We start from the raw sequence: 15,873 nt of genomic DNA, 5'->3' as shown, positions 1-15,873 counted from the left end.
CGCTCCAACCCCGAGACCTTCCACCGAGGGCGCTGGCCTAGAACCGCGGAGGGGCGGTTTCAGAGGCGAAAGTTACCCCGCGGCGGGAGGTCTTCGGTTTTATTTTGATGGGGGGGGGAGGCGGGATAACAAGAAGTAGACGGATGACTAAAAGGGCACAGTGCGGCCAAGGCGCGAGAACCGGAAGCGCGCTCCGCCGGGGACCAGCGGGCAGGCCCTCCCCCTTCCGCTGCGCGCCCTCCGCTCCCCTCCCCCACTGCCACTGCCCGCACGCGACCCCCACCCGGCGCGGCGTCCGCGCCGCGCCGCGTTCCCGTTCCCTCCCCCTGCCCGAGGACTCGGGAGCACTTCCCACCCCCGTCCCCCGCTTACCTGTGGCTGCCGCCTTGCCGCTGTCCGGGGCGGGAACTTCCACTCCCCCCTCCCAGGTGGATCCGAATTCACTATTTCCCCACCCCCTCAAGCGGCGGGAGACGTGCCTCTGTTTCAAGCGTCTGGCGGGGCGGGGAGAATCAGTGTCACTTAGCCAACTGTCCTAGGCTACCGTTTCCTCGGCAGTCAGGGCCGCCACTGGCGGCATGATCTACACCAGACCGGGGGCGGGGAAGGGAGGGGGGCAAAACTGAGTGAGCGTGGGGGGGTGAGGTTAAGGCGGTGCCTCCGTGCGGGCCGACGTTACGTCACCACGTTGCTCACGTGACGCGCAGCCATCTTGTACCGTGTTTCCTCGGAATGGCGAGTTGGCGCCGCTTGAATGTGTTACCGCGGCGAGAGTTGGTGACAGTTGCCTGCGGTTCCCTTTTTCAGCTCTGCCCGCACTCCTCCCACACGTTCGTTCTCGGAGGCCATCACCAGCTCGGTGGTGTCAGGAGGCCGCTCGGCGTTGGGCAGCTTTAATCGCTTGGTGGCATCGCTCTAAGTTTAGCTCCTGCTTGCTCCGGGATTGGGTGATCAGGCCCAGAGCTGTCGTCCCTGGCATTGACCCACCCACGCTTCTTGTAGAGAGAACTGATTTTGAAGCACAGATAGGCTTGTCCTCAGCTTCTTAAGTTCACCCAGACTTTTTAACCCCATAAAGTTGCGTTAAGAGTTGGATACTTTATCCCACATGAAAAGATTTTCTGCAAAGACTGATTAAATAAGGCGAGGGTAACGTGTCACACTGAAGCAGGTTTACCCCAACTGTTAAACTTTAGAAAAAAGTTACAATGGAGTATTGTGAAATAAAATGTTACACCGTCATTTTCATACATCACAGGAACTTATAAAAATATTTTTTAATATGTCTACCTTTCTGGAGAAGGGATTATGTTTTGCAGAATAATGCATCATCCCTTCTTTATCCATTTCCTTGCAAAATGTTCTTTTATGGCTTTGTAGTGATAATAAACAAATGATAAACCTTTTAGTATGTGCAAAATGAAAACTCCCCGACTTTCTCTCAAATTTTACTAGTTTTCTCAAATTTTACTAGTTTTCCTCCAATGTAGGAAACTGATTTAGTAGATAGAGCCCCTTCCTGGTTTTGAGCTGCAGGGCCAGGTAATATGATTTAAAGCTCAAGAGTTACTGTGTGCCAGACACTTCTAAGAGCCCACAAACGTTTAGACATTGTTACTTAGCAAACATTGACTACCTATTAAAAGCTACAACAGGTCAACTGGCCTTTAGATTTTTGATTAGGCAAATTACCGAACCTCTCTAAGCTTGTCTTCTCCTTATCAAAGTCAGGAAAAGTGTAATACTGAGCCCAAGTCCCTGCATTATTTAAAGAATTAAAATGTATTATAGGAAAGCACAGTACACTATCAAGTTTCGGAGTGGGGAAGAGGTTCTCAGACATTAACCTTTCCAGCGTCAGTTATTCTGGAATCCAGAAGAACATTAGTGCCTGGAAGGATGGTTCTGTTTATTCTTCCTTGGAATACAGCATGCTTAATAAATGTTAATTAGTAAAAGAGGGGCAGGGGAACTGAAAAATGTTACTACCATTAAATGAAACTAAATTTTACTGAAACCTTCAAAATGTGCATGGACTGCTACTTCTTTGGCTCCTCTTCCACCTGTAGTGTCTCGCGTCTCAAACACTGCCGCTCACAAATATTCCCACCATCCCTGATTCTTTCTCATGGAAGTCTCACAAGCTGTACCTACCACTCTTCTAAACCCTGAGGAATAACTGGATGAAGAAAAAAAGTCTTGGCTACAATGCACACTACTCTATCTGAATAGTAACAGTTTCATAAACCAGACAGACAGGTCTTTGACTTCAGAAGTGAGGAAATAAACAGAAACCTAAACTCCCTCCACTCTCCCCCAGGAACCTTGCTTTGCCAATTATTTCTCATTGCTACATTTGGAAACTTTCCCTTTCTACTGGCTTTCCCAGCACAGGAATATTCTATTCCAACTTTGACCAGCCTCCCCCACATCTACATCCCTTTTTTAACTACTATCCCATCTTTTTCCTTCCTATGTACAGATAAAGCTTCTAGGAAAGGTAGCCTGTTCAGTCACACGTCCTATCACTCCTCTCTTAAACCAGTTTTCTGTCTTCTGCCCCCATAGCTGCAAGTGAAATCAGCTCTGACCAGTCACCAGTGATTGCCTAGATACCAGAGGCTAGCTAGTCCCCATTTTACTCAGCTTCATGGTAGTTTCTGGCAGTTGACCACACCCTCCTCTTTAAAACACTTCCTGCTATTTTCTATGCCCATGCTCTTTCTTGGTTTCACCTCTCTAGTTATTCCTTCCCTTTTGTAGACTCTTTCCCTCCACCAGCCTTTACATGCTGTCGTTCCCCAAGGCTCTCATTACTGATCCTTTCCTCACTTTACATGATCTTCCTTGGCAATGTCATCCACTTCCATGGCTTCAACTACCACTTTTAAAAGGATGTCTCCAATATCCAGTTCTTGCCCAGAGCTGTCCTGAGGCAGAGATCTAAATATTCAGCTGCCTATTGGACCCCTTCACTTGCATGTTCCACAGCACCTCAAATGAACATGACCAAAATGGAACACAACATCTTCTTTTCCAAATCTATTCTTCTTTTGTTCCGTCTTTGTAAATGTCCCCACCACATCTACCTAACTCCCCGCCAGAAACCTAAGAGTTACTTTGGATTCCTCCTTTCTTACCCCAAATACTCAACAGTTGAAATCTTACTGTCTCCCAAATTTGCACATTGCTTCTCCTCTCCATCCTGTCACTGCCTTGGTTGAAGTGTTCTTGCTCAATCACTGCCAGTTATTGCAGACCTCCCAACTGGTCTCCCTGCCTCGGGTTAAACCGCCCTTTCCCTACTCATACCAAGCCATTTTCTGTATGACTACCAGAATCATCTTCTATATTTCAAATCTGAGCATGTTATTCCCTTGCTATAAATACCTCATTGGCCCTCTTTAGCCCTCTGGATAAAAGTCCAAAAGTCTTAGCATGATAGAAAAGGCCCTTACTGATGTATCCTTGGCTCAAGCCTCCATAGGTAATTTTTACTTTTCTTCCTTCAAAACCTATATCCTAATAATGAATTGCAGTTCCCAGAATATGCAACTGTCTTCCTCCTTGATGTCTTGATCTTACCTGTTTCATCCTTCAGAACTCGGATCTGATGTTACCTTCTCCAGCATGTATTCCTCACTCTTCTCCCTCTTTGTTGGATTGGGTGCCTATCCTACCCACAGTCCACCTCTATTTGTAACCCTAATATTAAACTGCAAAAGTAATTGCAGTTTAAAAGGTTAAAAATAATTTCAAAATCCGCGATTACTTTTGTACCAACCTAATATATTGTTTTCCTGTATTTCCTCAAGGGCAGTGACTTGATATTTTTCTCTAACTTCAGTTCTCATTGTAGAGCCTTGTGCCTAGTGGGTAGGCATACAATAAATGTGTGTTAAATGAAAAAATGTTCTCAGCTGTTTAAATAGCTTGGACCATTATTCAAGGACCACTTTGAGTCTGAGCACACGCACAATTTGATGGGTTCCCATCAACTTTCTTGAAACCAGGAAATGGAAGAGCAAGTGAAATACTACTTTAGGGAAAGCTGAAATCCAGCCCAATTACAGATTAGAAAAAAAATAAAATTTACAATCAATGGTTTAAAACTACCAAATGCCACCTGGGTAGGAGGAAAATGAAGCTATAATTATTCCTGACTAAAGGCTTCTTAGTTTTCAAAATGACTCTCTATTGTTCCTTGACCTGGACTCCTTTTATAGCACTTGTTTGCTGTGATCTCTGTTCATTTTCCTTATCCCACTCTAGCTATCTTTGGGTCTTACGATCTGAAGTTAAATTTAAAATTTATGAATTCTCCCAATGTGTGAAGCATTAAACACAATCAGGCATCAATATTTATTAACACAAGACAAAGGAAACACATTCAATGAATTAATAGAACACTGTCCAGCCAGATGTTAAATTTAAAAATGTATATCTAGTCTAATTTCAAATAAATAAAAAAAACTTTATACATAATTACACAGTACTATAGTTTGAATTTGACACTGGTAAATATTTTGACAGGAAGTAAACAAAACAGTATTTAGGACTAAAAAATTATTTTTATATCTTTACACTCTCTTCCTCTGGACAAATAACATGGCCCATCTATACCTAAACCAGAAATGTATGAGTGATAAAGGAAAGGCCTATTGTGTATTTGGAGTACTGCAGCTTCTTACTCCAAATACTCTTGCTTTTACATCAAAGCAGACAACAAAACAACACTAAGGCATAGATCACGTTGGAGTTTGAGGGTGAGGTATTAGGTCCTCATTGCTTTAGTCTAAAGGATTCCTGGATATTCAAGGAAAGGAATTTTTTTGGCCAAGATATTGAGCACCATGCCTGGGGCAGAGACCTTAACCAAAACCTAAGGCCTCAGGCCCTTTGTTGATCCAACAAAAGCATTAAGCAAGCATTGACCAGGGACTAAAGTTAAGGAGACATTCGCACATGACCTACAGACAGGTAATGGTCCCTAAACAGCCTGAGGCAGCACAGCTTTGTAAGGAAAGAACGTGGTATTGAGAGAACCAGGGCCCTTTATGAGGCGGGTATTCAAGACTGTGGATTCACTGATGCCCATTAGCATGCTGGTCTTTCCCAGGGTCTCGCTGATGCCGGAGATAACATTTGTGCAGCTCGAAGAATCCCTAGGGCCTAGAATTTTCCTGAGGCAGCCCCTTTTCTGATCTACCTCAGGTACTTCTGCTGAGAGGCAGAAAGAGGCTCAAAAACTTTCAGATGGATAGATTTCTTTTCACTGAAATGGGGGCTTGCTATTAATTTACTTTTCTTTTTCACAGGCATAAAAATCCAGAGAGAATGTGTTCCAGAGTTTTGGCAAGGATGTCCTTTTGGGCCTGTTTTCAAAGAGTTAGTTTTACCACAAAGGTTGTAGTTAATGCGGAGAGTAACAGCACTGTGTCATCAAGAAAGTTTTCTTATCCAAGTCTGCAATAGACTAGGCCCAAATACCTCTAAGCTAACGACTGGACTCTCTTCCCCTTCTAGAGGTATTTTACCAGAGTTACTGATGGACTTCTCAAAGACACATCTCAGCTTTCTTTCTTCCGCAAGCATATTCTGGCTTTAGGGGATACGCAAAAGATCAATAAAGCAGCCACAAGCCAGAAAGCACAAACTCAAGATAAACCAGAAGCCTGAGAACTATGAAACTAGATAATCAGCCCCTAAGTAACTGGGAATTGGCCACACTTTGCACTTGATCTTAGCCAAAAGGCCGAGAAGCCACGGCCACACTTTGAGATGAATGGATTATCTTATTTGAAGGAATGAGTATAGACCTGCCTTGTCCAATATCGTAGCCATTAGCCACACGTGGCTACGGAATAATTTAAATATGGCTAGTCTGGCACATCTACAGAGATGTGCTTAATACACTTTGGATTTCAAAGACTTAATAGGGAAAAAAGGCAGTAAAACATCTCATTGATTTTTTTATATTGATCCCACATTGAAATGATAGTATTTTTGATACACTGGGTTAAATTAAATATATTAAAACAATTTCACCTGTTCTTTTTTGACTTTTTAAAATGTGGTTACTAGAAAATTTAAAATGACAGATGTGGCTCACACGATACTTCTAGCAGAACCCTAACTTGTGTAGTAAGAATGATCAGAGCAAACCTTAGGACAGACTCTGCCTAATGTTTTTTCTTAGAACTTGTAGATTATGGAGATAGAACTATTTAGTCCTCAGGGTCCCTTGTTTTTTTTAGTGAATCAGTAAGAACTGTTTTAAGAAAATTTACTTTCCAAATAAGCAGGCTGTTTTCTTTGCCAACCAAACCATTGCTAGTCACTGGGATTTCTTGCCGCAATGTAAGTGCTTTTTTCTCTACATCCTAGAACCCCTCCCATCGTGTGTAAACTAATTTCATCCAAAATGTTGAAAAACAGATCTGGAACTGGAAAATGTCTTGAGGTCTGCCCTCTGTGGAGAATGAGTTGAGAGGAAAAGAGGATTGTGTAAAAGGGAGTCATATAGTGGCTTTGAGTCACAGACTGTGGAAGGGCAGCCGCCAGGAGTGCTGCCACGGCGAAGGTCTGGTCTTTGCATTATAAACCTTATTTTCAGGGTAATTACAAGTCTTAAAAATTGTTTAAAAACATATTTAGTTTACATGATGTTACAGTGGGGTAAATAATATGTATTATTAAAATAGTCTAAATAAATATTTACACAATAGACCAGAGTGGGTCAAAGAGAACCATTCTGATTTAACATGTTAACTCTGTTCACTTTGATTTTTTTTTAATTTTTAAAAATATTTCTGTAAGAAAAAAATAATAAAATTCAACTATATTCAACTATGAAGTATCAGACCAAAGAAAGGAAAACGAGCCAGAGGCCAAACTCAGTCCCAGGCTCAGTCCGCTTGGCCTGGGCTCCACAGTTATTTCAAAAGAGTTTCTTGCATACATTAGATTTCCCCCATTTCAGCAGAAGCTTGGCTATTTTGGCAACCCAAATTGGTCAGTTTTGAGATGTATAGCTAGGTGGCCTTACAGTTTCAAGTGACGTTGATCCCATTACCTTCCCAGCCTATCATTCTTGCTCTTAAAATCCCAGCCGTCATGAACTGGAAGAAGAGAGGACGCTCTTCAGTTTTCAGAAAAGAGAAGCTATATGTATAAACTGTAGACACAGTTTACAATAGGCCTGGAAAAAGAGGAAATTCTAAATTCTTATGTAGTTACTCTTAGTTTGAAAGACAATTTCAACACCGGGGGCCAGAGTGAGTTATTGTGGTTCCTTCGAGTAGGGTGAGATCTAATGAATCTTAGTTTTTTCATAACATTCTGATTTTTAAACTGAGATTTTTCAGCTTGTAGAAACCGGTTGAATTCTTAAAAGCTTAAGCTGATTCTAGGAATGCAAGCTTTAAAAACAAACATAGGCAGCTTTAGTTTATAAAATTCACCAGCCAACAAAGACATAGTACAATGTGCAGCAAAACCTGCAAACAATTTGCACTTTTTAGTTACCTATTCAATTACACTGCATTAAGAGAATATTGAAATTCTCTCAAAGTAGAAATGTTTCTACTTTGGTTGTTAAAACTATACAAGCCAATTCTTCAATTTTTTTCTTTTAGCTAAGTTATGTGTATTCTTATTTACATGTTTAAAACACTGGTCAAAACGTTTTACAGTCAAGAATTATACATATAAAGTAATTCTCATATTCAGTGGGTTATCCGATTTGCTCAAGAGTCAACTGAAAGTAAGCTGAGTAGTTCCATGTTAACAAAACCTGCAGAATGTCTAGTTATGGTAAAATGGCAAAATACAGTACAGAGCGGGGAATTGTGTAACTCAGACTACCCCCTCTATGTGAATTCATTAAATTCCCTTACAAAATTCTAAAATGGCATTAGATAAAAATACAAGTATATACAACAGATGAAAAATATGTAACATGCATGTAATTGCTTTAGTAACGTGCTGCTCGCGCTATGTCAAAGCTCATGACTAATAGACTGCTAACACTTTTTTCATTTGCTACCACAGAATTCCCCTTTCCTGTGTCATGTGATTCCCACAGGATGAGATGAATGATATAATGTAGCCATCTCAGCTTATTTCACATCATTTGAAAGCTTGCTCCTAGTTACCGGTCTTTGGTCCTTGTGGTTTTTCAGGGTGGCCCCCTGTCATCTCCACAAGGCTGGTTACATGTTATAAGCCACATAGATGGGGTCTAACTGGTCAGCTAGAAAGCTGTCACGGAGGTGCATCCTTTGCTTCTCTCCTCTGGAGTTGATGGGGATGACACCTGGGTCCACCACAACCACGACGCCAACGATGAGGTAATGCTCTTCCAGGACCACATTGGTCACTAAAGGAACCAGATCTAGGGCTTCCTGTTCAGAGCCACATAGTTCCACAACCACCACAAGCAAGTTGGTCCACGTGAACACGGCACTGAAATTTCAATGACATTCAGTTAACATTTACCAGTCATTTTTTACAATATCTTCCCGAGACTTATCCTCATTTCCCTGAGAACTTGGATCCAACCTGAAGGCTAGCAGCCACGTGTGTAATATATAACCTTGCCCTGACAGTCACAGCTGAACCATCCAAAATCTCTTGGGGATTTGGAAGTGGGATTGAAAGTGGTTAGCTGGTCACTTGAACTGAGGACATGTGAACTTGAAAGTTCTGGGGCAGCCAGGTGTGCTGAGAAGCACAGAAAATGGCTCTTCAGGGAGAAGAGAAAGAATGAAGTAGATGCCCACATGGCTCTAGAAAGCAAGAGGACAAGTGGTTCCTGATGGCCTTGTTTCTACCTTTCTTGAGATCCAGAGTTAGTCAGAGACTTTTAGGGACCTCTGAGATAGCCAGGTATTCTTTCCATTAACTCTCTCTTTTTCTTGTTTTTTTCAAAGACTTTCTGTTATTTGCAACCTAAGAGCTTTGACTAAGATAATATTCCTGTGCCCAACAGGAAGGGCGTTGGCCTTGCCTCATCTAAGTGTAGTGTCTCACACAAGTGTCTCTCCTGTTATGCCATAAAAATACTGTAAGGCAGAAAAGTCACCTTACATTGAGTGGGATTGCTGGGTTAGAAGGTATGGCCTGACTTGTGATATGCAGTGGTAAACTGCTTTAACAAACAGCTCAATCATTAAAGAAAAATGTAAACAATATTTGGTTGCACTAAAAATCGAATGTTTAAAATTAGAGAGTAACTATGGCATCCAGCTTCTCTGCATTGTTCTTATACCTCATGGGCATTATTCAGGTTTGGGAAGAGACTCTGACCCAAGTGAGAACATATTTAGACAAGCATGTGGAAAGCATGAGCAATCATTAAAAGAACTGTGGCCATTTAGCAAGGGGGAAAACAACAACAAAAAACAATGAGTAAGGATAGATTGACAAATGTGTAGAAAAGAAACTGGATGGATTCTGTATTGTCAAGAATCCAGAATGAAAGCCAATAGGAAAAAGCGATAGTTTTAATTTTAAGGAATTTTAAATCAACGTGAGGTTGGATGATCCTTTCTCAGGGATAATGTATGGGACTTCCTGTACTGAGAGGAAATAGATGAGATAAAAATAATGATCCTTTTCATCTGCTTACTATTACAGTTTACAAACACATTCTCATCCGATCCTTCCCATAGTCAGGAAGTGACAAAGTATTTTACAGATTAGAGAAGCAGACTACATGGGAGAACCAGGTCCTGAAGCTGGGTTTTTTGACCTTGCAGTTATAGTTCTTTCCACCATACTGTACTGACTTTCTAGAGGCAGATGATCAGTTAGATCCCTTCCAAAGGTAAGAGTCTATCATTTCAAAGGGACTCAGCTCCACAGCGGTTCCTTAGAGCCTGTCTCAGTGTCTCCACGGCCTCGTCTGCCACAGCATACGGCACACCAAGACAAGAACCAGTCTATTTACTTTCCTAGTCCCCTTAGAGTTCTATGTCTGCAGTGGGTACCTGGTGCAGATGGCTGACTACTTAGATCAAGGTTGCTTGATACCACAACTAAAGCGGGAAGCCTATTGTGTGGGGGAATTTACCATTCAGCAATGCTCCTGTGGATCCGAGACACTGAGGTCTCAATATCGATTGGGTGGTATCGTAGTCCTCTCAGCTCCAGCGTTTCGTCCAGAGCGCCCACCACATATAAGGCGTCATGACGCTCTGACAGAAAGAAAAAGAAATTTGGTTCATTAGACACATACTGAGTGTGATATAATGTTGGAGGTAAGAGCACACGGTTCAGGCGGTCTGCCCCGTCACCTGGCCCCATCACTCACCAGCTGTGCAACTTTGGGCAAATCACTTAAGTCTCTGAATTCTGCTTCCTCCTCTGTGAGACAAGATAATGTCTGCTATGAGGACTAAATGAGATCATCCACATAAGGTAGTTTATATGATTCCTGGTATATTGTAAGTGCTAAAAAATTAGCTATTATTGTTACCATTATTATTACCACTACCATGTGCCAGGAATTGTGCCAAGTGCTGGGAGACAAAGATGACAAAACATGATTCCTGCTCTGGATACTTACTGCCTAGCGGGGGAAACAGACACACAGGTAGCCCACTGTAATGTGGTAAGCCCAGTGACAGGCGTAGGCACAAGGTGTGAGAGGAACAGAGGGCACCCCCCGAGCTCTGCTCAAGGGTTCAGGGGAGGCCTGGAAAAGCTGAAGCCAGGCTGAGCTTTGAAGGGTAAGTAGGCATTAGCCAGATGACGGCTGGGGGAGGGGAGGCGGGAGGAGAGAAAGGATCTGAGACGGAGAAGAAATTAACATGTATTATTGTGTCCAGACATCTTTAAGGAATCCAGGCATGAGGAGTAGGATTATAGAACACGGAGAGACTAGTTCTGGTTGTTAATAGAGTTGTAATCTAGCTAGGACATTGCAGAAATCTCATTTTTAAAAAAGATTTTATGCACACACTCTATACACAAGGCTACGTGGTTGGTATCTATATAGATACTACATTTTAAAAAAGAGATGATGCTGCTGGGTCTACTGAATGCAATATTTTCAGGAAAACGTAGATTTCTGAAAAGTTCAGCAAAACATGGCAGCCAGCGTGAGTGGCCAGCAGCCAGCGTGAGCTGCTGTGTGCTGCCATGAGCGGCCGGTGGCCAGCGTGATCAGTTAGAACCAACGTGAAGTGGCGGCCAGCCGGCGAGAGCTGCCGTGAGCTGCTATGAGCGGCCGACCGCTCACAATCCCAGCATGGGCCAGGCAGCTGTGTCCTACACAACTAGACTGAGAAACAACAGCTTGAACCGGAGTGGGGGAAGGAGGAAGAAAGGGTGAAACAAACAAACAAAAAACCTAGATTGTTTCTAAAAAAAATAAGAAAAAAGAAAAATTCAGCAAAACAAAATTCTAGAAGCTGATGGAGAAAGATAAGGAGATCCCATCATATAAGAAGCGCTTATAAAGACTGTAATAACAAAACAACAACAGAAACACAGTAGTTAATGCCTACTGAGCGCTTTCTATGTCCTAGGCACTGTTCTAGGCATTTAAATGCATCATGTCACTTAATCTCACATCATTTCCACGAGGCAGGAAACATGATCACTTCCAATTTCCATGTGGTAAACCCAGAAGTTCAGTGATCACTCAAGGTCACACAGCAAATGGCAGAGGAAGGCTTTAAAACCTGGGCAGCTGGCATAGGATGCCTCCCTCTTCTCTAGTATGTAATCCTGTCTCCCCGTGAAATATGGAGAAACTATGGACCTCGGTTGGTATGGAATAACCGTAAGGAACTAAGGAGAAATGACCTGGTTTGATTCAGGCCTTTCAAGTCCAGTGAGTTATCTGTACCGGTTCTTGACGTACATGATACAGTTAAGGTTGGGTATTTTGCAATGGCTCTTCATGCCGCCAGGAAGATGGGCGGAAGGCAGACGGCAGTGAAGCCGTGACAATCAACTGGGCAGAGGATGACTGGTAGGGACTGCTTACCCCAGAGCCCTGCCAAGCAGTTCTGAATCCACATGAGACACTGAAGGGGCAGAGGAGCGCTCAGGCAAAAGTGCTCCTCTGCAATGATTGCCCGTCAGGGATTAGGGCTGTTCCTCCTGCTCCCGAACTGGTATGCAGGAGTGGAAGAGCTAAAAGATGAAATACCTGTCCCAGGAGTTGGTTTGGGGGTCTGTGTTCTGCCAGAGGCAGTCACTCCTCATCAGGCAATCTCCGTGACTACAACTGTGCTAACCCACCGTTCAGGGTGCTGACTTGGTGCCCTGGGTGCTTGCCTCCTAGGTACTTTTCAGGGGCAGTTTTACTTCAAATGAATATGAATTTCTACATGTGTCTAAGAGTTGTGGACGGGAATAATTAAATACACACTCTCCACAATCCGAAGGCAGGCTGAGGAAGGCCAGCCAGTGCCACTAGCTGAAACGCAAAGCCAGGCAAAAGGGAAGAGTTGGTGTGGGAGGTACCTCCAGTGGCTGCTGTGAGTTCGGTCCGGCGAACAAAACCAAGGTATCCTGTCCGAGCCCAGAGTGTCTGAGCAGCATCCCCAAAGCTGAGACGAGTGTTGAAATGATCAGCTTGTAGAGTCTCACTATCGTAGATGGTGTAATAGCCGCTGGCCGTATGGGGACTGTTGACCCAAATCTACAACAACAAAAGGACACTGGTCACATTTCATCAGGAACATATATTGTGTGTCAATTCATTTTGGGACAGATGATTTTAGTTTTTCAATTTCATTTTTATATTAACAACAACACAACTGCACCAATAAAGGCTGCTAACATTTCAAGTGTTTACTTGAAACACTTGAAATGTGCTGAACAGTGAAGTGCTTTATTTATAAACCTTATCTCCATCAATCCTGACATATAAGGCATGACAATGGAGATCGCACTATAGTTATTCCCATTTTACAGATGAAAAAACAAGCAGTAACTCGCTTAAAATCCAGAAACAAGGAGACTCACACCCAAGCCTGTGTGGCAGAGGCCATTCCCTTAACCTCGACGCCACACTGCCTCCCTGGCTCATTTTTCAGAGTCCCACAAAGGCATCAAGGGATCATTTCTGAGCTTCTGAAACTAAGGTGTGAAGCCCTCAGGGACACCCTGCAGGGTGTGTGAATTTACCATGTAAACACAGAGAGCCTAACAATGGTAACAGCACTAGCAGGTACTGAGAACTCATTATGTGACAGGCACCGCTCCATGTGCACTACAGGCAGGTACTAATGCATTTAATTGTCACACAATTCTACCACATAGGTGCAATTACTATTTACAGCTGAGGAAACTGAGGAAGCTGAGGAAACTTCTCAGTAACTTGCCCAGTACTGAGAAGCTGGTAAGCGGCAGAGCCCAGGTCACCGGGCTCCTGAAACTACAATTCCCCTCTCAGTAAGCTGCAGAATGTAACATCAGTGTCCTCAAAGATTTGGGAGGATAAAAATTAAGACTTTAAAAAACATTTTTATACTAATGCAAAAATGGATACATTTTGGAATAGAATATAAAATTTGCATGAATTTGAAAAATTTAATTATTTGTGACTCCTTGATAGGTAGAAAGAGGTAGCATTTGCCCATTTTCCTTTTCAATTAAGGGAATGTCAGTGGACAAATCTGGGACTAGTTCTAGTTTGGGTGCTTAAATCTTTTCTCTACCCTGGTCTCAGTCTTCCCCTTCTGTCCATTTCAGTCTCGTGTCTTATGGAGAAAGATTAAATAAAACTCTTTTAAAAGATGAAAATTCAAAATGGGAAAAAGCTAAATCCACAGTTTCACTGACTTGTAGAATATGAACCCTCAAGTTTTTCACTGCTGACTTTTCAGAGTAAAGGTGAAAAATATCCTTACCTCTCCAAGGTGAGAGTCTCCAACAGGCCCTTTGGTCTCGGGATTAACAATCACCACTTTCACTCCAGGTAAAATCTAAGAATCAAAGGGGAAAACACAAAGGCTCAGTTTAATCTAACGACCTCTAGGAAATGCAGTTACCTGCCCTTTCCTCCCCTGCACAAAGGCAGGAGCTAACTGAGGTGGCACTCACAGGATCGTCCTCAGTAGAGACCGGAGGTACAATAAGATTCATCCTCAAAAATAAACCAGGGAACCAACCAGTCAGTCTACCTTCTCTTCAAAGAGAGAAGCAACTGCAGACCAGAACCCTCACAGTAAGAATCTGTAGAATTACTTAACCACGTAATTGCCCTTTCTATGATCTGTCTTGTTATGGAAGTAACAAGGGGCAGTAAAGCCTCTTAAAGCAGAAATGGCAGAAGGAGGGGTCTCCTGAGAGACGCTGCTCCAGTCTACGGTGAATGCTAGAGTTAGAGGAACTGGGACAGTAAGAGGGGACCCAGTGGCAGCTTTGCAGGAAAATGGAAAGACATCACATGCCCAGGATCTGCCTCAGGACGGAAAAGGAAGAAACAAGTGCTGGCTGAGAGGATGGCTCAGGGCCTCTCTGTCCCCATTTTCTGTCCCTTAAACCTCCTTTCTCATCTTGGGTTTCTAGAGTATGCAGTTAACCTGAGAAACCCTGCAATGACTATCTGATTTCATCCATCGAAAACCTCGAGGAAGGAAGAGAAAAGACCATTCCTGCTAGTCAGGGCCAGGCACTGGGCTAAAGCTCCTGAGGTGCCCCACCGCTCACTGAGGCAGATGAAGATTTGACAAGGTGGTAAGATCAAGCCAAGTCCACTCCGAAGAGTTTAAATGGAAGAGTGAAACTGGAGTCAGTTCCCCACAGGGTTCATCCACCACTGAATAGGTTAGGCAGGATCCCTCTTCCTTCCCATTTTTTCCCTCTGCCTTCCAAAAGTTTAGACGAGATTCTGAGGCATCACTAAAAGGATGAGAAACTTGAAAGCATATGCTGATCTTCTAGCTCCCTTAGTAAATTGTTCCAAATTGCTATAGAATGCATGTTCCCAACCAGGACTGCGAAACCTAATCCCCAATGTGATGGTATTAAGAGGCGGGCCTTTGGCAAGTGATCAGAGCCCACATGAAGGGCTTCATGCCCTTCTAAACGAGACCCAGGGACTTCCCTCGCCTCTCCCGCCATGTGAGGGCACAGTGACAAGGCCATCTAGGACCCAGAAATCCCTCACCAGAATCTGCTGGTGCCTTGATCTTGGACTTTCCCTTTCCAGAACTGTGAGAAATGTTTCTGTTGTTTACAAGCCACCCAGTCTATGGTATTCTGTTAGAGCAGGCCAAATGGACTATGACAATAACTAAATCTCTCCTTGAACATGTTAAAGCCTCATTCTCATCTAAGAAATCTTATCCCCATAGATAATGACTCTCGAAGATCTTTAATCTCTTCCCCATTTTGATTTCTCTTTGAACTATAAATATGTGTATGTCTTCCCTAAACCACACTCCCCATCTGCACCCCCTATTTTTCTCCTTGTAACGTTTATAAAGATAGAACTGGTTCTTTTTAAGTGTTGCTCATCTCTCCACCTTGAATATAATGAACACTGAATTTTGCTGGATTGTCAAATAAGAATAACATGTCAGTCAGATTTTTAAAAATCTACAGAAATTCAGAAAGTTCAAATTGAGTATTCTTATCTGTATACTCATATGAATTTGAAAGTATTGGCTCAGTTGAAATTGTTATCTCCAGATTTCAATTAAGTCTTGCCCTGGGTACTAATATGTTACATGGCTTCAGATTTCTTTAAAATGAACCACTTCTCTACACAGGCCACCTTCCCAACAATGGATAACAGAACAAGTTACCTTTCCAGACTCTGAGAGGAGCAAACTCTGGGGGGCACCCCGTTCCACAAGACGAACCCTGCGGAAGAACCAGGTTCACATATGAGTTTTTAAAAAATGA

General features: G+C 42.9%; 2 protein-coding genes across 11 annotated transcripts in view; both read right to left on the bottom strand.

Moving 5' to 3' along the window:
• The window catches only part of ATF1 (activating transcription factor 1), a 48,916-nt gene extending 48,273 nt beyond the window's left edge, over nucleotides 1-643 (bottom strand). For 3 of the 7 annotated variants that reach the window (XM_033117807.1, XM_033117808.1, XM_033117811.1), the window contains exon 1: nucleotides 373-641. The gene's annotated coding sequence lies outside the window, so the exon portion shown is untranslated. Of the gene's footprint in view, nucleotides 1-372 lie in introns of all 7 variants that reach the window. The other 4 variants (XM_033117809.1, XM_033117805.1, XM_033117806.1 and 1 more) reach the window with 3 other exon arrangements.
• Nucleotides 644-4,343: 3,700 nt separating this feature from the next.
• DIP2B (disco interacting protein 2 homolog B) overlaps nucleotides 4,344-15,873 on the bottom strand; it is a 194,789-nt gene continuing 183,259 nt past the window's right edge. For all 4 annotated transcript variants that reach the window (XM_033116872.1, XM_033116869.1, XM_033116871.1 and 1 more), the window contains 5 exons: nucleotides 15,774-15,831; nucleotides 13,872-13,946; nucleotides 12,481-12,658; nucleotides 10,076-10,199; nucleotides 4,344-8,466 (listed from right to left, as the gene is read on the bottom strand). In XM_033116872.1, coding sequence (XP_032972763.1) covers nucleotides 8,214-8,466; nucleotides 10,076-10,199; nucleotides 12,481-12,658; nucleotides 13,872-13,946; nucleotides 15,774-15,831 — 688 coding nt within the window. In that variant the 3' untranslated portion in view covers nucleotides 4,344-8,213. The remainder of the gene's footprint in view (nucleotides 8,467-10,075; nucleotides 10,200-12,480; nucleotides 12,659-13,871; nucleotides 13,947-15,773; nucleotides 15,832-15,873) is intronic.

Source organism: Rhinolophus ferrumequinum, chromosome 10 (assembly GCF_004115265.2).
Source record: "Rhinolophus ferrumequinum isolate MPI-CBG mRhiFer1 chromosome 10, mRhiFer1_v1.p, whole genome shotgun sequence".
In the NCBI taxonomy this organism is placed as follows: Eukaryota; Metazoa; Chordata; class Mammalia; order Chiroptera; family Rhinolophidae; genus Rhinolophus; species Rhinolophus ferrumequinum.
The sequence above is the reverse complement of the archived record's forward strand: the minus strand, read 5'-3'. Positions and strand labels throughout refer to the sequence as shown.